Source organism: Oncorhynchus clarkii, unplaced genomic scaffold (assembly GCF_045791955.1).
Source record: "Oncorhynchus clarkii lewisi isolate Uvic-CL-2024 unplaced genomic scaffold, UVic_Ocla_1.0 unplaced_contig_10369_pilon_pilon, whole genome shotgun sequence".
In the NCBI taxonomy this organism is placed as follows: domain Eukaryota; kingdom Metazoa; phylum Chordata; class Actinopteri; order Salmoniformes; family Salmonidae; genus Oncorhynchus; species Oncorhynchus clarkii.
In genome coordinates this window covers 104,856-125,709 of record NW_027261126.1, presented here as the reverse complement: position 1 = coordinate 125,709, position 20,854 = coordinate 104,856, and the positions used below count along the sequence as shown (strand labels likewise).

At 44.7% G+C, this 20,854-nt stretch overlaps 1 protein-coding gene across 1 annotated transcript; it reads right to left on the bottom strand.

Annotated features, from left to right (window-relative positions):
* LOC139404979 (E3 ubiquitin-protein ligase MYLIP-A-like) lies at nucleotides 1-20,675 on the bottom strand. The gene is made up of 7 exons (XM_071147544.1): nucleotides 20,458-20,675; nucleotides 20,015-20,205; nucleotides 9,430-9,615; nucleotides 8,585-8,782; nucleotides 7,892-8,056; nucleotides 5,815-6,211; nucleotides 1-596 (listed from the first exon to the last, which is right to left on the bottom strand). Exons 1-7 carry the CDS (start codon nucleotides 20,542-20,544, stop codon nucleotides 414-416), a joined length of 1,407 nt encoding a protein of 468 aa, XP_071003645.1. The 5' UTR covers nucleotides 20,545-20,675; the 3' UTR covers nucleotides 1-413.
* Nucleotides 20,676-20,854: the final 179 nt, after the last annotated feature.

Sequence of the window (20,854 nt, the reverse complement as noted above, 5' to 3'; positions counted from 1 at the left end):
TACTACTACAGCACTACTACTGGTATACTACTACAGCACTACTACTGGTATACTACTACAGCACTACTACTGGTATACTACTACAGCACTACCCCTGGTATTTATGGTTTGCACGTTGCTTCACAATATTGTTTTGAAGGTTTGTTTTAGGACTGATGCTTAACTGAACATTCTACTCAATGCATCCTCATTGGGGACTGATGAATATTCGGTCTAAAGTTTATTACTGTGGCTTGAAAACACAATGACATTTCTAAAGGTGGCAAATAATTAGTAGGAAAACCATTTTATCATCATTTTGATGTCGCCGGATTAACTTTAGATGCAGTATAACGTTAGCCAGCTAGCTAAGATTGAGGGGAGACCTCCAGATTTTAGCTAACGTTAGCAATGATAGCTATTTGGAAGTAATTCTACGTGTGACAGATCTGGTCTGTGCTGGTGTAGAACTCTCTGGAGGAACAGAGGTGAGTGGCCAGGTCTCTGGGAATATTGAAGGGGGCAGCACTGCTCACTGCCAGGGAAAGCAGGTTGGCACAGGTGGGCAGGTAGATGTGTTGGACATGGTCCACCTCTGACCGACACACCGGACACACCTGAAGGGGTGAGATCAAAAGATTTGATTAGAATATAATATGCTAATCTAACATTAAAACACTGTATATAGATGTGACTTGTGAGGAATCAAAGACTTATTGTTAAGATACAGTCCTATAGATCTGGATGAATTAGTCTATATAATCTTGTATTAACGATGTCCACAGAGTAGCTGACAGTACTGCCCTACAGGCATTTAACCTATGACCTACAGGCTACAGAAGGTTCAGGACAGCCAATACACCATGGGAAGAAGGGTAACTATAGTTTCTGCAAACATTCCTCCCGTCTCCCATACTCCTCCTCGCCAAACAGTTCACTTCATTTGTTTAAAAGGGAAAAAAACAGTACCAGCTCTTTTCATTAACTGGCAACTACCATGACCTCTCTAAAAGTTTAACTTGGAGCTTCAAAGTTCATTCAGCACAGTGGAAGATACTAGAACATGGCGTTATGGTGTAACAGGGACTAGTGTTTAGTGCTGCCACCCCTGGAACACATAAACCCCATGGAGGCTGTGGTTCAAACCCCGACTGAGTCACATTCCATTCTGTCCTTCTCCTCCATTTCAATCACTTCTTCACTGTATCTATCAATACAGACTACAAAATACATCAACAATTATATACTGTACACACACAACCGGTCAAAAGTTTTACAACACCTACTCATTCAAGGGTTTTTCTTTATTTTTACTATTTTCTACATTGTAGAATAATAGTGAGTCCATCAGAACTATGAAATAACACATATGGAATCACATAGTAACCAAAAAAAGTGTTAAACAAATCAAAATATATTTTATATTTGAGATTCTTCAAATATAAAAAAAATCTTAAAATACACCCTTTGCCTTGATGACAGCTTTGCACACTCTTGGTATTCTCTCAACCAGCTTCATGAGGTAGTCACCTGGAATGCATTTCAATTAACAGATGTGCCTTCTTAAAAGTTAATTTGTGGAATTTCTTTCCTTCATAATGCGTTTGAGACACTCAGTTGTGTTGTGACAAGGTAGAGGTGGTATACAGAAGATATCCCTATTTGGTAAAAGACCAAGTCCATATTATGGCAAGAACAGCTCAAATAAGCAAAGAGAAACGACAGTCCATCATTACTTTAACCCTTGTGTAAGTCTTAACATTCTGTATACTCACCTTGTCATAAAGGTAAAAAAATGACCCGCCTTCACTAAACCCCTAAAATAAAGCAGCTTAATTGAATTTTAAACCCTAAATGTGTTTTGCTTGAAGAAACACCCTGTCATTCATCACAAACTTTGTGAATATCTGGATTTTTTGATATATACTTATGGACTGTACAATGAGAAATTCAACTACAAAATACTAGTCTTCTCCCATTTTTTTAACCATCGCCCCCACCCACAAGGTGTAGAAACAACAATAAATAAGAATAAGATAATAGATACAAAACAAAAACGTGAAGAACATAAATCAATCAACTCTAATTAGCACCTATGGGACAGTATGCAGGTGTGTGTACATGGACTTTGCAGGTGTATTTCTCACATGTGCAGCACAGAGTATTTGTATTACAGTCCTTTGGGGGGCAGAATTGGCATCTCCTTAACTTGCCACAAGCACTGCAAAGGCTGCTGTGCGGGGGGAGGCACTCCCTTTGAATGTGTGGGGGGAGGGACTCCCTTTGAATGTGTGGGGGGAGGGACTCCCTTTGAATGTGTGGGGGGAGCTACTCCCTTTGAATGTGTGGGGGGAGGCACTCCCTTTGAATGTGTGGGGGGAGGGACTCCCTTTGAATGTGTGGGGGGAGCTACTCCCTTTGAATGTGTGGGGGGAGGCACTCCCTTTGAATGTGTGGGGGGAGGCACTCCCTTTGAATGTGTGGGGGGAGGCACTCCCTTTGAATGTGTGGGGGGAGGCACTCCCTTTGAATGTGTGGGGGGAGGCACTCCCTTTGAATGTGTGGGGGGAGGGACTCCCTTTGAATGTGTGGGGGGAGGGACTCCCTTTGAATGTGTGGGGGGAGGCACTCCCTTTGAATGTGTGGGGGGAGGCACTCCCTTTGAATGTGTGGGGGGAGGGACTCCCTTTGAATGTGTGGGGGGAGGCACTCCCTTTGAATGTGTGGGGGGAGGCACTCCCTTTGAATGTGTGGGGGGAGGGACTCCCTTTGAATGTGTGGGGGGAGGGACTCCCTTTGAATGTGTGGGGGGAGCTACTCCCTTTGAATGTGTGGGGGGAGCTACTCCCTTTGAATGTGTGGGGGGAGGGACTCCCTTTGAATGTGTGGGGGGAGGGACTCCCTTTGAATGTGTGGGGGGAGGGACTCCCTTTGAATGTGTGGGGGGAGGGACTCCCTTTGAATGTGTGGGGGGAGCTACTCCCTTTGAATGTGTGGGGGGAGCTACTCCCTTTGAATGTGTGGGGGGAGCTACTCCCTTTGAATGTGTGGGGTTACAAGTGCATTTTCCTCTCACACGTCTTGCATGTCTTGTGGGCCCTGGGGTCATCCTTATGACATGTTGACTACATGTCTTGTGGGCCCTGGGGTCATCCTTATGACATGTTGACTGCATGTCTTGTGGGCCCTGGGGTCATCCTTATGACATGTTGACTGCATGTCTTGTGGGCCCTGGGGTCATCCTTATGACATGTTGACTACATGTCTTGTGGGCCCTGGGGTCATCCTTATGACATGTTGACTGCATGTCTTGTGGGCCCTGGGGTCATCCTTATGACATGTTGACTGCATGTCTTGTGGGCCCTGGGGTCATCCTTATGACATTTTGACTGCATGTCTTGTGGGCCCTGGGGTCATCCTTATGACATGTTGACTGCATGTCTTGTGGGCCCTGGGGTCATCCTTATGACCCTGTGGTCATCCTTATGACATTTTGACTGCATGTCTTGTGGGCCCTGGGGTCATCCTTATGACCCTGTGGTCATCCTTATGACATTTTGACTGCATGTCTTGTGGGCCCTGGGGTCATCCTTATGACATTTTGACTGCATGTCTTGTGGGCCCTGGGGTCATCCTTATGACATGTTGACTGCATGTCTTGTGGGCCCTGGGGTCATCCTTATGACATGTTGACTGCATGTCTTGTGGGCCCTGGGGTCATCCTTATGACATGTTGACTGCATGTCTTGTGGGCCCTGGGGTCATCCTTATGACATGTTGACTGCATGTCTTGTGGGCCCTGGGGTCATCCTTATGACATGTTGACTGCATGCATGTCTTGTGGGCCCTGGGGTCATCATTATGACATTTTGTGCTGCCATCCTGCCCTGGTTGTCATATGGTGACAAGGACCATGTTATGTTGCTGTTATTTGACAAAAATGTCTCTTTCAGCTTGGGGGATTTCTTCTTCATCTGAAGATGATACATTGTGGCTCTGGGTTGTATTCTTCCCCATCTTCTTCTTCATCTGAAGATGATATATCGTGGCTCTGGGTTGTATTCTTCCCCATCTTCTTCTTCAGATTCCTGCTCCTCTTCTAAATCATTGTTCTCTAGTTCCTCCTGGACATCTGATAAAATCTGATCTATGACCTGTTGGGCACTGAAACGTGCACTCATGGCTTCAGCAAAGAGAGAGCTGGGGGGACTGTCATCTGCAATACATTTATAGCCTCTGTCTGCATTCCCCATTAGTAAACAAGGCTTTCAATACATTTTTATTTTGTCTGAAATTGTTTTAATTTTGTCTGTGAACTTGAGTCATGTGTGGGGTCGTGGAGGGGAGATGCTGCAGGTGCACAAGAAGGTTTTAGAGTTCAATCAGTAGCACACAGAATCTACATTTCTCATTGTGTGTGGGTGTGTGTGTGTGTGTGTGTGTGTGTCTTTTGTGGTGTGTAAATGACTTTAACTGCTAAAATGCCAAAATGCCAATACAAAGACAATCTTTGTACCCTGGTGGTGAACAGCTTTCATGGAAATATGAACAAAGGCGATGTTTCACTTTTTATAATGTTGAGGTCACTCTAGGAAAAAGTCATCAAATTTCAAGTTGAAAAAATATCATTTAGGGCGTTCTCTCTGCTGTTAAACAGAGTGGCGGGTCGTTTTCTACCCTTAAGACAACACAAAGGTTCAGTCAATACGGAACGTTTAAAGAACTTTGAAAGTTTCTTCAAGTGCAGTCGCAAAAACCATCAAGCGCTGTGATGAGACTGGCTCTCATGATGACCACCACAGGAATGGAAGACCCAGAGTTACCTCTGCTGCAGAGGATAAGTTCATTAGAGTTACCAGCCTCAGAAATGGCAGCCCAAATAAATGCGTTCAATGAGTTCAAGTAACAGACACATCTCAACATCAACTGTTCAGAGGAGACTGTGTGAATCAGGCCTTCATGGTCGAATTGCTGCAAAGAAACCATTACTAAAGCACACCAATGAGAAGAATAGACTTGCTTGGGCCAAGAAACACGAGCAATGGACATTAGACCGGGGGAAATCTGCCCTTAGGTCTGGAGTCCAAATTGGAGATTTTTGGTTCCAACCGCCGTGTCTTTGTGAGACGCAGAGTAGGTAAACGGATGATCTCCGCATGTGTGGTTCCCACCGTGAAGCATGGAGGAGGTGGTGTTATGGTGTTTTGCTGGTGACACTGTCGGTGATGTATTTAGAATTCAAGGCACACTTAACCAGTATGGCTACCACAGTATTCTGTAGCGTTACGCCTTCCCATCTGGCTTGCGCTGAATGGGATATCATTTGTTTTTCAACAGGACAACGACCCAACACACCTCCAGGCTGTGTAAGGGATATTTGACCAAGAAGGAGAGTGATGGAGTGCTGCATCAGTTGACCTGGCCTCCACAATCACACGACCTCAACCAAATTGAGATAGTTTGGGTTGAATCAGACCGCAGAGTGAAGGAAAAGCAGCCTACAAGTGCTCAGCATGTGTGGGAACTGCTTCAATACTGTTGGAAAAGCATTCCGGGTTAAACTGGTTGAGAGAATACCAAGAGTGTGCAAAGCTGTCATCAAGGCAAAGGGTGGCTATTTGAAGAATAAAATATTTTGATTTGTTTAATACTTTTTTGGTTACTCCATGATTCCATATGTGTTATTTCATAATTTTGATGGCTTCACTCTTATGTAGAAAATAGTAAAAATAAAGAAAAACCCTTGAATGAGTAGGTGTTCTAAAACTTTTAACTGGTAGTGAGTGAGTGAGTATGTATATATATATTTATTTTAAACCATGACGTTATGGTTACCTCTAGCTGGACGGCACAGTTGTGGCAGCACACCATGTGTCCACAGGGGCAGAAGGCAGCGTCCATCTCCTCTTCACAGCACAGCATACACAGCAGAGCATCCTGGAGCTGCTGCAGCTTCTCCTCCAGAACCCGGCTCCTCTGGCACCCCTCACAGCCTCCTTCCCCCACCCCAGGGGACCGCGGCGGGCTCCGCTCGCCGGACACACAGTCCCCTGCCATGCCGGCGTTGTAGAGCGCCCTGCGACAGTGGTCGTAGACCTCCTTGGAGGTGCGTCGGATGTCGAAGACATACTTCTTGCCCAGGTCGATGCTCTCGTTGAGGAAGAGAGACGCCAGGTGACCCTTGAAGTCACGGCTGTACTGCATCATCACGTCGTTCGTCACCGTGTCACACCTGAAGGACAAGTAACATCACAGTTATTGACCAAAAACACTAAAATCAATATTATAAAATGTTATTACACTGTGAAACTGGAGTGACTCCACATGTACACTAAAACTAAACTTAGCAGCAACTCATGAAAATTATCAGAAAATGTACAGTATATACTGTGCTAGCATATACTGTGCTGCATATTAAAAATGTCTTACTCTACATTGGCTCACAGCAGAGATGTTTTTACAAGAGGAAAATTTCACCCTGTGTGAGCATGTTGTTGGTGTGTGAGCCATGCTACATGCTACATGGTTGCTGACCTGTAGAAGGCATGTTCTTGGTGTGTAAGCCATGCTACATGCTACATGGTTGCTGACCTGTAGAAGGCATGTTGTTGGTGTGTGAGCCATGCTACATGCTACATGGTTGCTGACCTGTAGAAGGCATGATGTTGGTGTGTAAGCCATGCTACATGGTTGCTGACCTGTAGAAGGCATGTTGTTGGTGTGTAAGCCATGCTACATGGTTGCTGACCTGTAGAAGGCATGTTGTTGGTATGTGAGCCATGTTACATGCTACATGGTTGCTGACCTGTAGAAGGCATGTTGTTGGTATGTAAACCATGCTACATGGTTGCTGACCTGTGGAAGGCATGTTGTTGGTATGTAAACCATGCTACATGGTTGCTGACCTGTAGAAGGCATGTTGTTGGTATGTGAGCCATGCTACATGGTTGCTGACCTGTAGAAGGCATGATGTTGGTGTGTAAGCCATGCTACATGGTTGCTGACCTGTAGAAGGCATGTTGTTGGTGTATAAGCCATGCTACATGGTTGCTGACCTGTAGAAGGCATGTTGTTGGTATGTGAGCCATGCTACATGGTTGCTGACCTGTAGAAGGCATGTTGTTGGTATGTAAACCATGCTACATGGTTGCTGACCTGTAGAAGGCATGATGTTGGTATGTAAACCATGCTACATGGTTGCTGACCTGTGGAAGGCATGTTGTTGGTATGTAAACCATGCTACATGGTTGCTGACCTGTAGAAGGCATGTTGTTGGTATGTGAGCCATGCTACATGCTAGCTGACCTGTAGAAGGCATGTTGTTGGTATGTGAGCCATGCTACATGGTTGCTGACCTGTAGAAGGCATGATGTTGGTGTGTGAGCCATGCTACATGGTTGCTGACCTGTAGAAGGCATGATGTTGGTGTGTGAGCCATGCTACATGCTAGCTGACCTGTAGAAGGCATGTTGTTGGTGTGTGAGCCATGCTACATGGTTGCTGACCTGTAGAAGGCATGTTGTTGGTATGTGAGCCATGCTATATGCTAGCTGACCTGTAGAAGGCATGTTGTTGGTGTGTGAGCCATGCTACATGGTTGCTGACCTGTAGAAGGCATGTTGTTGGTGTGTAAACCATGCTACATGGTTGCTGACCTGTAGAAGGCATGTTGTTGGTATGTAAACCATGCTACATGGTTTCTGACCTGTAGAAGGCATGTTGTTGGTATGTAAACCATGCTACATGGTTGCTGACCTGTAGAAGGCATGTTGTTGGTGTGTAAACCATGCTACATGCTACATGGTTGCTGACCTGTAGAAGGCATGTTGTTGGTATGTGAGCCATGCTACATGGTTGCTGACCTGTAGAAGGCATGTTGTTGGTATGTAAACCATACTACATGGTTGCTGACCTGTAGAAGGCGTGGGTCTCTGTGATGGCCCGGTACAGGCCGCTGGCAGCTCTGGTGCTTGTCATTTTAAACAGCAGGGCCACATCCTCACCACTGTCCTTAGTGATGGTCATGTACACATTCTTCCCTGACTGGGTGGCCATCTGGATGATGGGATAAATGATCCTAGAACAGAGGACAGAGAGTCATTGTAGGCTCTATATAACTTCATATCAAATGTCCAACAGCAGAGCATTGTCTTGTGTGTCTAGACCTGTAGATAGAACTACATAATCACATAGTAATGGTGTCTAGACCTGTAGACAGAACTACATAATCACATAGTAATGGTGTCTACTCTAACAGAAGCATGCTGAGTTTGTATGGTATTGTTTGGTCAGTGTTATATTTCCAACTCTGCTACATCTGGATACAAACACTGCACAGTAGAAAAAGACAGGCAGCCGACCTCAACTTTAGTTGTTGTTGTTGTTGTTGTTGTTGTTGTTGTTCAGTGCATCAACGAATAACATGTTTTGCAAACAGCACTGTCAGGTTAGTTTAATACCTGTTGGTGGGGGTGAAGTCAGGTTAGTTTAATACCTGTTGGTGGGGGTGAAGTCAGGTTAGTTTAATACCTGTTGGTGGGGGTGAAGTCAGGTTAGTTTAATACCTGTTGGTGGGGGTGAAGTCAGGTCAGTGTAGTGAATATACCTGTTGGTGGGGGTGAAGTCCTCCTGACAGATAGATACCCCTTCAGGGCCGACCCCTATGGCCAGCCTCTGTCCCTCTGAGTCCCTGGCCCAGTGCCACTCCACCCCGTAGTTCTCCAGGGAGGACACCAGCTGTAGGGCCTGGTACTCTGCTGACGCCTGGCTCAGACCCTCTAGCTCACGGTGCTTCTCCTGGATGCTGCAGACGGACACGGCAGGACGGGACAGAAGAGTTACGTGTTCTGCTGTTGTAATACTGTTCATTCACCAGGGGGGCCCACCCATACAATGAAACATCTTTTCTACGTTCTATTTTAAATGCTGCCACCAAATAATCCCTGCTCGGTTTTCATTTTTCTGTCCCTCCATTGTTTTTTAAATGTATTATTTATATATATATATATATTTTAAAAAAAGATCTACGAAATAAAATGTACTAAAACTAAACTAAACACATGAGGAATGAGAACTGTACTTTAGTGCCCGGTAGTGAATGTATATGGCTGTAGGGCTAGCTGAGTCAGCAGCCTAGTGTTTTAGGGACAGATGTTGTGAATCCCATTTATATGCTGATTTGGGAGTATTTAGGCTCCTCCCACATCAAGGCCATAACAGAAGACCAAACCATGGTTTAGTCAGCTATTCAGATGGCCTTCACAAATCAAAAAGGTTATATTTTTATGATCTTGTATCTATAGCAGTTCTACAAGTCAGCACAGAGAAGTACTTAGTAAGACATGGAATGCATTTCGCTACACTCGCATTAACATCTGCTAACCATGTGTATGTGACAAATAAAATTTGATTTGATTTAATTTGGAGTCAAGTTACTATTGCTGTGCTGACCTGTTGATGGATGCCAGGTCAGGCTCCTGTCTGAAGATCTGGCTGGAGCAGTACTTGGCTGTGTTCTGGTTGTAGTCTCCGTACTCAGCCTGGGCTAGGAGGGCACACAGCTCCTTGGCCTGCTCAGCCTCCATCTGCAGGCTGCCACTGTCCAGCTCCTCCTTTATGTGCAGGAAGAACATATGTCTGGAGGAAAGAGGGATGTGTAAAGCGTTATATGATGGACATGAAGAACGAGAATACAACTTCACAAAAGCAGTGATAATGGGGAAACTAATTAGACATTTCTGCCTCGTCAAAAGAGGACATTGCACTGAAAAGAGGAACGAAGACAATCCTCTTTGTAGGGCCTAAATCTAGGTTGAAGATACCCAGGTTAGAACAACATAATAACTAGTATCACTGGTCCCTTTGTCTAGAATTCTTCCTCATTTATGCAAAGAATTATGGGATATTAGAATCCTCTTGTTGTTATCTTCAACATAGTCCTAAAAGAGGAAGAACAAGAATACAGCTTAACTGGTGATGGTAAACTAGCCCTCTGTGCCTCCTCAAAACAGGAAGTTGCACTGAATATAGGAATGAAGATAGCCTTCTTTAAAAAATGACAGTTCTCTCATGCCTGCTATGAGCGCTTGACCTTTCTGTCCACAGGGTCAGCTATCCATCGTATTGCTCCAGTGAGGAATGTGGGCGGCAGAATTGCTGGTACAGGCAGGTTACGACCCCAGACTGTCCCATGTGATAAACAGGAAGCCTGTTTAAACTTAACAAACTCAGTCTGTGCTTCACTCCAATGTATACTACTAGGGTGTAACGGCACAGTGTCGGGGGTGTAATGGCACAGTGTCGGAGTAGTAACGGCACAGTGTCGGAGGTGTAATGGCACAGTGTCGGGGGTGTAATGGCACAGTGTCGGAGGTGTAAAAGCAAGTCATAATGAAAGTCTTGAACCGTGTACCTGAAAATGTCAAAGCATACTTAAGTTTTTGAGTTGAAAAACAGTGCGGGGGCGCACTGGTTTCTGGTATAACATCATATATGCACTGGTCTCTGGTATAACATCACATATCCACTGGTATAACATCACATATCCACTGGTATAACATCACATATCCACTGGTATAACATCACATATCCACTGGTCTCTGGTATAACATCACATATCCACTGGTATAACATCACATATCCACTGGTCTCTGGTATAACATCACATATCCACTGGTCTCTGGTATAACATCACATATCCACTGGTCTCTGGTATAACATCACATATCCACTGGTCTCTAGTATAACATCAGATATCCACTGGTCTCTAGTATAACATCACATATCCACTGGTCTCTAGTATAACATCACATATCCACTGGTCTCTAGTATAACATCACATATCCACTGGTCTCTGGCAGTCCTACAATCTAAGCTAGATGCCCTCAATCTCACACAAATCATCAAGGAACCAACCAGGTACAACCCTAAATCTGTAAACAAGGGCACCCTCATAGACGTCATCTTGACCAACTGGCCCTCCAAATACACCTCCGCTGTCTTCAACCAGGATCTCAGCGATCACTGCCTCATTGCCTGTATCCGCTACGGATCCGCTGTCAAACAACCACCCCTCATCACTGTCAAACGCTCCCTAAAACACTTCTGTGAGCAGGCCTTTCTAATCGACCTGGCCCGGGTATCTTGGAAGGATATTGACCTCATCCCGTCAGTTGAGGATGCCTGGTTATTCTTTAAAAGTAACTTCCTCACCATTTTAGATAAGCATGCTCCGTTCAAAAAATGCAGAACCTGACTGCCCTCGACCAGCACAAAAACATCCTGTGGCGGACTGCAATAGCATCGAATAGTCCCCGCGATATGCAATTGTTCAGGGAAGTCAGGAACCAATACACGCAGTCAGTCAGGAAAGCAAAGGCCAGCTTCTTCATGCAGAAATTTGCATCCTGTAGCTCTAACTCCAAAAAGTTCTGGGACACTGTAAAGTCCATGGAGAACAAGAGCACCTCCTCCCAGCTGCCCACTGCACTGAGGCTAGGTAACACGGTCACCACCGATAAATCCATGATTATCGAAAACTTCAACAAGCATTTCTCAACGGCTGGCCATGCCTTCCTCCTGGCTACTCCAACCTCGGCCAACAGCTCCGCCCCCCCCCCCCCCGCAGCTACTCGCCCAAGCCTCTCCAGGTTCTCCTTTACCCAAATCCAGATAGCAGATGTTCTGAAAGAGCTGCAAAACCTGGACCCGTACAAATCAGCTGGGCTTGACAATCTGGACCCTCTATTTCTGAAACTATCCGCCGCCATTGTTGCAACCCCTATTACCAGCCTGTTCAACCTCTCTTTCATATCGTCTGAGATCCCCAAGGATTGGAAAGCTGCCGCAGTCATCCCCCTCTTCAAAGGGGGAGACACCCTGGACCCAAACTGTTTACAGACCTATATCCATCCTGCCCTGCCTATCTAAGGTCTTCGAAAGCCAAGTCAACAAACAGGTCACTGACCATCTCGAATCCCACCGTACCTTCTCCGCTGTGCAATCTGGTTTCCGAGCCGGTCACGGGTGCACCTCAGCCACGCTCAAGGTACTAAACGATATCATAACCGCCATCGATAAAAGACAGTACTGTGCAGCCGTCTTCATCGACCTTGCCAAGGCTTTCGACTCTGTCAATCACCATATTCTTATTGGCAGACTCAGTAGCCTCGGTTTTTCTGATGACTGCCTTGCCTGGTTCACCAACTACTTTGCAGACAGAGTTCAGTGTGTCAAATCGGAGGGCATGCTGTCCGGTCCTCTGGCAGTCTCTATGGGGGTGCCACAGGGTTCAATTCTCGGGCCAACTCTTTTCTCTGTATATATCAATGATGTTGCTCTTGCTGCGGGCGATTCCCTGATCCACCTCTACGCAGACGACACCATTCTGTATACTTCCGGCCCGTCCTTGGACACTGTGCTATCTAACCTCCAAACGAGCTTCAATGCCATACAACACTCCTTCCGTGGCCTCCAACTGCTCTTAAACGCTAGTAAAACCAAATGCATGCTTTTCTTTTTTTCTTTTTAATTTTACCCCTTTTTCTCCCCAATTTCGTAGTATCCAATTGTTGTAGTAGCTACTATCTTGTCTCATCGCTACAACTCCCGTACGGGCTCGGGAGAGACGAAGGTTGAAAGTCATGCGTCCTCCGATACACAACCAACCAAGCCGCTGCTTCTTTAACACAGCGCACATCCAACCCGGAAGCCAGACGCACCAATGCGCCGGAGGAAACACCGTGCACCTGGCCACCTTGGCTAGCGTACACTGCGCCCAGCCCGCCACAGGAGTTGCTGGTGTGCGATGAGACAAGGACACCCCTACCGACCAAGCCCTCCCTAACCCGGGCGACGCTAGGCCAATTGTGCGTCGCCCCACGGACCTCCCGGTCGCGGCCGGTTACGACAGAGCCTGGGCGCGAACCCAGGACTCTGATGGCACAGCTGGCGCTGCAGTACAGCGCCCTTAACCACTGCGCCACCCGGGAGGCCTAAATGCATGCTTTTCAACCGTTCGCTGCCTGCACCCGCACGCCCGACTAGCATCACCACCCTGGATGGTTCCGACCTAGAATATGTGGACACCTATAAACCTAGGTGTCTGGCTAGACTGTAAACTCTCCTTCCAGACTCATATCAAACATCTCCAATCTAAAATCAAATCTAGAGTCGGCTTTCTATTCCGCAACAAAGCCTCCTTCACTCATGCCGTCAAACTTACCCTAGTAAAACTGACTATCCTACCGATCCTCGACGATGTCATCTACAAAATAGCTTCCAATACTCTACTCAGCAAACTGGATGCAGTTTATCACAGTGCCATCTAGTATAACATCACATATCCACTGGTCTCTGGTATAACATCACATATCCACTGGTCTCTGGTATATCATCACATATCCACTGGTCTCTGGTATAACATCACATATCCACTGGTCTCTGGTATAACATCACATATCCACCGGTCTCTCGTTACAGCCATAACATTAACATTCAGTAGCTGATTTGGTTCTGGGTGCTGAGATTAGGCTAGATATCCACATATCTGCTGCATTGAATTTACAGCAGGTACATGAATCTACAGTACGTAGCCTACAGTGGGTATATGAATCTACAGTACATAGCCTACAGTGGGTATATGAATCTACAGTACATAGCCTACAGTGGGTACATTAATCTACAGTACGTAGCCTACAGTGGGTACATGGATCTACAGCCTACAGTAGGTATATTCATGTATGTTTCATGGCTCTAGTTCTAAAGATGTAGCCTATCAAGTCCTAACAGGCTCCCGTTAGACAATGTAGGTAGAGGACTGATAGTCACAGACAAGACACATATAGGTAGAGGACTGATACTCACAGACAAGACACTGTAGGTAGAGGACTGACAGTCACAGACAAGACACCTATAGTTAGAGGACTGACAGTCACAGACAAGACACCTATAGGTAGAGGACTGACAGTCACAGACAAGACACTGTAGGTAGAGGACTGACAGTCACAGAAAAGACACTGTAGGTACAGGACTGACAGTCACAGACAAGACACTGTAGGTACAGGACTGACAGTCAGACAAGACACTGTAGGTACAGGACTGACAGTCACAGACAAGACACTGTAGGTAGAGGACAGACAAGACAACACACTGTAGCAGCTGTTTTGACAAAATGGTTTTACTCATTATGAATTTTAAAATGGAAACTCTCAACAACACATTCTCCCATGGTGCCGCTCAGCTGTAGGACAGATGAAGTGCTGAATGCTCTCTGGAACTGTTGCTATGTGAACTCTGCCCTGCAAGTTGATATCAGCAGAACATCCTATTTAAACAGTGTGTATGCAGTACAATGTGATACAGCAGTGGGTGTTTAGCTAGTGGGGCTCTCAGCTGTAGCCAACAGGATGGATGCCTGCTTGGATTAACAATGGCTAGTACCGTGTGTTCTCACTCTCAGCCAGCCAGGAGGTAAGGGGGTGGCTGGATGTGGGGGACTGTGCATGCTAAGCCTGCAGGATGCATGGCTCTCATTGTCAGTGAGTGTGGAGCTGCATGTGGACTGCTGACAGACCGAGGGCCTCTCCCCTCTCTTGTTTGCCCAACTCTTTCAGGGCCAGCAGAGCACAGTGCTTAGAGATTACTTACATAAGCCTCCTGTTGAATTGATTCAACAAATCAAACATTGTTGTTACGAGTCATGATTCCCAAGGTGTGTTATTTTACTTTTGGAATAATCTGAAGGCTGAGTTATTTAGTAGCACTATAAATGTACCACATTATTCATTCAAATGTATACATACTTATTGGGCTACAGCCTGTACTTTGTTGTTATCTGCGATACATGGTTCATGTTCCATCGTTTGCAGTGTTTCCTCGTGTCAACCGTACTCACGCAAAGGCTGGGTACACACCAGTACGGTGTTAGCCCATCTAGCAGACAAGGGGAACATTTAAAATAAATAAAACACTAACCCCCCCCACCAAAAAACTATTTTGTACCAGTATGGCTGATCCTTAACACATTTCACGGCATCCATCTGGTGAATGTGACAAAAAAATAAACAATTGTTACAAAAAAAACATGACACTTTCTGATCTTGCCACCTACTACATATTAGCCTGCATTTTAGCCTGCATATTAGACTGCATATTAGCCTGCATATTAGACTGCATATTAGCCTGCATATTAGCCTGCATATTAGACTGCATATTAGCCTGCATATTAGCCTGCATATTAGACTGCATATTGGCCTGCATATTGGCCTGCATATTAGACTGCATATTAGACTGCATATTAGACTGCATATTAGACTGCATATTAGCCTGCATATTAGCCTGCATATTAGACTGCATATTGGCCTGCATATTGGCCTGCATATTGGCCTGCATATTAGACTGCATATTAGACTGCATATTAGACTGCATATTAGACTGCATATTAGCCTGCATATTAGCCTGCATATTAGACTGCAGATTAGACTGCAGATTAGCCTGCAGATTAGCCTGCAGATTAGCCTGCAGATTAGCCTGCATATTAGCCTGCATATTAGCCTGCATATTAGACTGCATATTAGCCTGCATATTAGACTGCATATTAGCCTGCATATTAGCCTGCATATTAGCCTGCAGATTAGCCTGCAGATTAGCCTGCAGATTAGCCTGCAGATTAGCCTGCAGATTAGCCTGCATGCTCACATTAGGTGTATTTGCCCGTGTTAGGCTATGAGAATGAATAATGTAATCTACGTAGTCCTGCTGTACATTAAGAAATGATATGAATTTCCACATAGATTACAGGATTTAGGCTACACTATGACAGAGGATTAAGAGCATCTGTCATTTTCTGTTAAATTGACTTTCTCAATCCTTTGTTTAGCCAGAGAAGTTGTCCTTACTGGTTATGTTAATGTTTCAGACATTCTTTCCCACGCCTGTCAGTTATGCAATGTGTCTTTTCTGAAGTTCAGCATTTCAGATATGCCGTGTCAGCTGTGTTATTAGTACAGGCCTCGTGTCAGCTGTGTTATTAGTACAGGCCTCGTGTCGAAAGTCATTTCGCTTAAATTAATTTTAAAAAAAAGGTAGCTTATAACAGTGAACCTTTTTTGTGGGATACACAAAGGGCAATTCTAGGTCTTGTGGCATATTTTGGTTAAACTATCCCCAATTCAATGGAATTGCAACCCTCTGCATGCACAGTGCATTCTGTACAGCTGATTCTCAAGATCTCGCACACTAATGAGATGCTATTGAGCCCACACTACTACACTGTCTGAGCCAAGGACTACATGCTTTCTGGTAAGTTTTGATTACAATACTGGGTGGGGTGACATGCTTTATCTACTCATTTGCTGGATGCAGAGTTCAAGTGAAGGTCAAGGAAATCATAGAGAAAGCAGGCTATTGCAATCATCTCTGATGGGTGGTTGAATGTTTTTATTTATTTTACCTTTATTTAACTAGGCAAGTCAGTTAAGAACAAATTCTTATTTACAATGACGGCCTAGGAACAGTGGGTTAACTGCCTGTTCATTTGCAATGATGTCTAATTATGATACAGTAAAAGGTTTATGTTTCTGTCTCCATATGATATGGTAAATACAGTGGGGCAAAAAAGTATTTAGCCAGCCACCAATTGTGCAAGTACTCCCACTTAAAAAGATGAGAGAGGCCTGTAATTTTCATCATAGGTACACTTCAACTATGACAGACAAAATGAGAAAAAAAAATTCCAGAAAATCACATTGTAGGATTTTTTATGAATTTATTTGCAAATTATGGTGGAAAATAACGAGTTGAGTTTTTAACCATAAAGTTGCATCCAAATACTTTTTTACTAAATACTTTTTTGCCCCACTGTATATCCAATGCAAAAAACACATCTAAATATAAATGGTATTCATATTAATTAGTATATATTTCCGTGAAATCCCATATATTCCCATTAATTCCCACGGAAAGTTTCCACCTCTGAATATTCCCCAAAATATGCAACCCTACTGAGGACTCATCCTGAATAAAAGTCACATACAGTAGGTTCCTGAACTAGCCTGAGGACTCATCCTGAATAACGGTCACATACAGTAGATTCCTGAACTAGCCTGAGGACTCATCCTGAATAACGGTCACATACAGTAGGTTCCTGAAATAGCCTGAGGACTCATCCTGAATAACGGTCACATACAGTAGGTTCCTGAACTAGCCTGAGGACTCATCCTGAATGTAACTCTGCTGCTCTTTCGATCGCTCCACACATTAGAAGAAACTATAGTGGGCGTGGTGTATGGCCAGAGCGATGTGGATGGTAGTCAGGCCACTCCCCTTCATGGCACACAGTGCCCTCTGTCTTGTCAGTCGATACACGGTGTCAGGGTTACCCAGGGCAAACCAAACTGGCTTGACATGTTGGGTTGACATTGACATGTAATTTGAAGCTATGCCCTAGTAGTAGGCTACTTTTTGCAGGGTAATAATTTTGTCATTGAAGAAAATACACTAGGCTCTAGTATTACCCTGGGTGGCTGGCATAGTACTGTAGGTACCCTGGCATAGTACTGTAGGTACCCTGGCATAGTATTGTAGGTACCCTGGCATAGTACTGTAGGTACCCTGGTATAGTACTGTAGGTACCCTGGCTGGCAGGCATAGTACTGTAGGTACCCTGGCATAGTACTGTAGGTACCCTGGCATAGTACTGTAGGTACCCTGGCATAGTACTGTAGGTACCCTGGCATAGTACTGTAGGTACCCTGGCATAGTACTGTAGGTACCCTGGCATAGTACTGTAGGTACCCTGGCATAGTACTGTAGGTACCCTGGTATAGTACTGTAGGTACCCTGGCTGGCAGGCATAGTACTGTAGGTACCCTGGCATAGTACTGTAGGTACCCTGGCTGGCAGGCATAGTACTGTAGGTACCCTGGCATAGTACTGTAGGTACCCTGGCTGGCATAGTACTGTAGGTACCCTCGCTGGCATAGTACTGTAGGTACCCTGGCTGGCATAGTACTGTAGGTACCCTGGCATAGTACTGTAGGTACCCTGGCATATTACTGTAGGTACCCTGGCATATTACTGTAGGTACCCTGGTATAGTACTGTAGGTACCCTGGTATAGTACTGTAGGTACCCTGGCATGGTACTGTAGGTACCCTGGCATAGTACTGTAGGTACCCTGGCATAGTACTGTAGGTACCCTGGCATATTGCTGTAGGTACCCTGGCATAGTGCTGTAGGTACCCTGGCATAGTGCTGTAGGTACCATGGCATAGTACTGTAGGTACCCTGGCATAGTACTGTAGTTACCCTGGCATAGTACTGTAGGTACCCTGGCATAGTACTGTAGGTACCCTGGCATAGTACTGTAGGTACCCTGGCATAGTACTGTAGGTATCCTGGCTGGCATAGTACTGTAGGTATCCTGGCTGGCATAGTACTGTAGGTATCCTGGCTGGCATAGTACTGTAGGTATCCTGGCTGGCATAGTACTGTAGGTATCCTGGCTGGCATAGTACTGTAGGTATCCTGGCTGGCATAGTACTGTAGGTACCCTGGCTGGCTGGCATAGTACTGCAGGTACCCTGGTATAGTACTGTAGTTACCCTGGCTGGCTGGTATAATAATGTAGGTACCCTGGCTGGCTGGTATAGTACTGTAGGTACCCTGGCTGGCATAGTGCTGCAGGTACCCTGGTATAGTACTGTAGGTACCCTGGCTGGCTGGTATAGTGCTGCAGCTACCCTGGTATAGTACTGTAGGTACCCTGGCTGGCTGGTATAGTGCTGCAGGTACCCTGGCTGGCAGGTATAGTACTGTAGTTTATTTGAATTCTATTTTGTATTTTTGTGAGCTCAATACTCATATTCCACAGTTTCTCTAGAGATAAATAGATCCAGACTAAACTGTGCGATGTGGTAGGGAGTTGTAGTTTCCAACCAGCCGATATTCTACATAGTTTAGTGCATCAAAACGTGGTAATTAACTACAATGACCATTATCCATTGAGCATCTACTTGTCCGGTATGTGCGGGTTTTTTCTTTTCACACCTGCTTCAAAAGAGGCAAAATAATGCGTTGTGTTGATGGGATGTAGCGAGCAGCTGTTGCTTCGTGAGGGATCTCTACCTGAAAATACATGACCTAAGTAATTGATAGTTGGTATTCAGCAGTCATAAAAGTATGCCTTACTTACTTTGAAGAACTACTAAAATATGAATTTTGTCAGACAGCATAGGGAGGAGCTCTATAGAGATGAGATGACTTGGAATGAAATAATAAAGTCATCAAATAAAACAAATGTAATATACACAACAACTGAAATATGTTATTAAAGTAAAGTACTGTGAATCCATGATGGTTAATAAGGGACCAGAAGTAATGGACAGTCACTACCATCATGGGGTTTTAATTCATTGTTTTATTCTGTGTTGTTACAGCGCTCATCCTAAATCATCGAAACTGTGATTTATTTTTTAAGCAGGCCTCAAAAAGCAATAAGCACTCAGCACGGTGGAGTGTGCAAAGTGCACATTTTGGGATAAGGGTAGAGAAATTGGGACACAACCCTAGTGCACCCATAGGAACGTAGTGCACTATAAAGAGAATAGGGTGCCCTCTGGGATGCACCCCGAGTCACGTTATACACTGTTACAACGCCTATAGAGCACATTGACATGTCGGTTTGGGATAGAACCTGCTGGACACACAGTGAAATGCATGCACGGTAACTAAGACGTGTCACCAGACACTGTTTGCATACGGGAGGTCAAACTTCCCCTAGACGGGGAGAGAAGTCAGTAGGTCATATTATTTATTGATCCTAAATGGGCTGAAAAACTACAAGTTGACTGAAATAGCAGGGTTTCAATGATTGATAGGGTGGGGTTTAACTCAATTTTATGTGATCTGATTTATCTGTCACTACATTTGTTAATCTTATTGCATTTAAAAAATACACTACATCTAATGTTTGCAGTATCATTAGCTACAATAGGCAGAGTGCCTTACTGCAAATAGGTCCCCTACAATAAACATACCTTGTCTGTTCTTGCAGGGTCAGATGGGGTTCCACAAAGAACTTGACTCTGAGCTTCAGTCTGCAGGGAGACAGGTTATCCATCTGTTGGGAGATCCTGTTCCTGAGATTCAACCACAAACTCTCCCCTTTGCTTCCACAGAACTGAAGCCCAAAGTAATCCACCTCTATTATTCCCAGTTTCCGACAGACCTGTGTGTCAAAACAATAGAACAACACACTTCACTAAAGAAGTCAATGCCCTATCAAGACAGGTAGTTAAATACAACGTTACATGTACTACGCTGTTGTTACATTGTTACAAGTGTACACGTTAACTTTTATTCAAATTCTCAAAATATTTACAGAAACCAAAATGATTAAAACTGCATTAATTTGCAACCCCAACACACAGATACTAACAACATGGAATAAAATAGACTTGAATGATAACTGTAACGGTACCTTGTGTAAACAGTCCTCTCCATTAGCCTTCGAATCAACATCCACCTCCATCACCATCGAGTCCGGTCGCGTGATATGGCAAAGCATTTTTATTTCTCTGTATGTTTGCAATAGTTGTCCTATAGTAGTTTAATCTATCGATGCACTTACACTTTACATGAAAAACAAACATTCAAACTGTACAGTCCATGGACCGATCAGGACGTGTCCAAAAATACAACCGTGGGTTTTATATGGCTCGGAGGGTGAAACACCGCCCCCTTCATTCAACGAACTTCTCAACAACCAATCAGTGTAAACACACAGACGTAAACAAGGTTTGTGTCGCCACCTACCAGATTGTTCATTCTAACCATGTTACCTGTCGATTCATACAAAACCCGCTTTTAGAAGCTAC

What these genes read in the sequence shown, in the direction of transcription:
- LOC139404979 (XM_071147544.1), bottom strand. Translation starts at nt 20,544, where the DNA reads ATGCTTTGCCATATCACGCGACCGGACTCGATGGTGATGGAGGTGGAT. An exon ending in GACCTGGCATCCATCAACAG is followed by an intron (nt 8,783 to 9,429) that starts GTCAGCACAGCA and finishes GTCCGTCTGCAG; the next exon opens with CATCCAGGAGAAGCACCGTG. An exon ending in ACTGTGCCGTCCAGCTAGAG is followed by an intron (nt 597 to 5,814) that starts GTAACCATAACG and finishes TCACCCCTTCAG; the next exon opens with GTGTGTCCGGTGTGTCGGTC.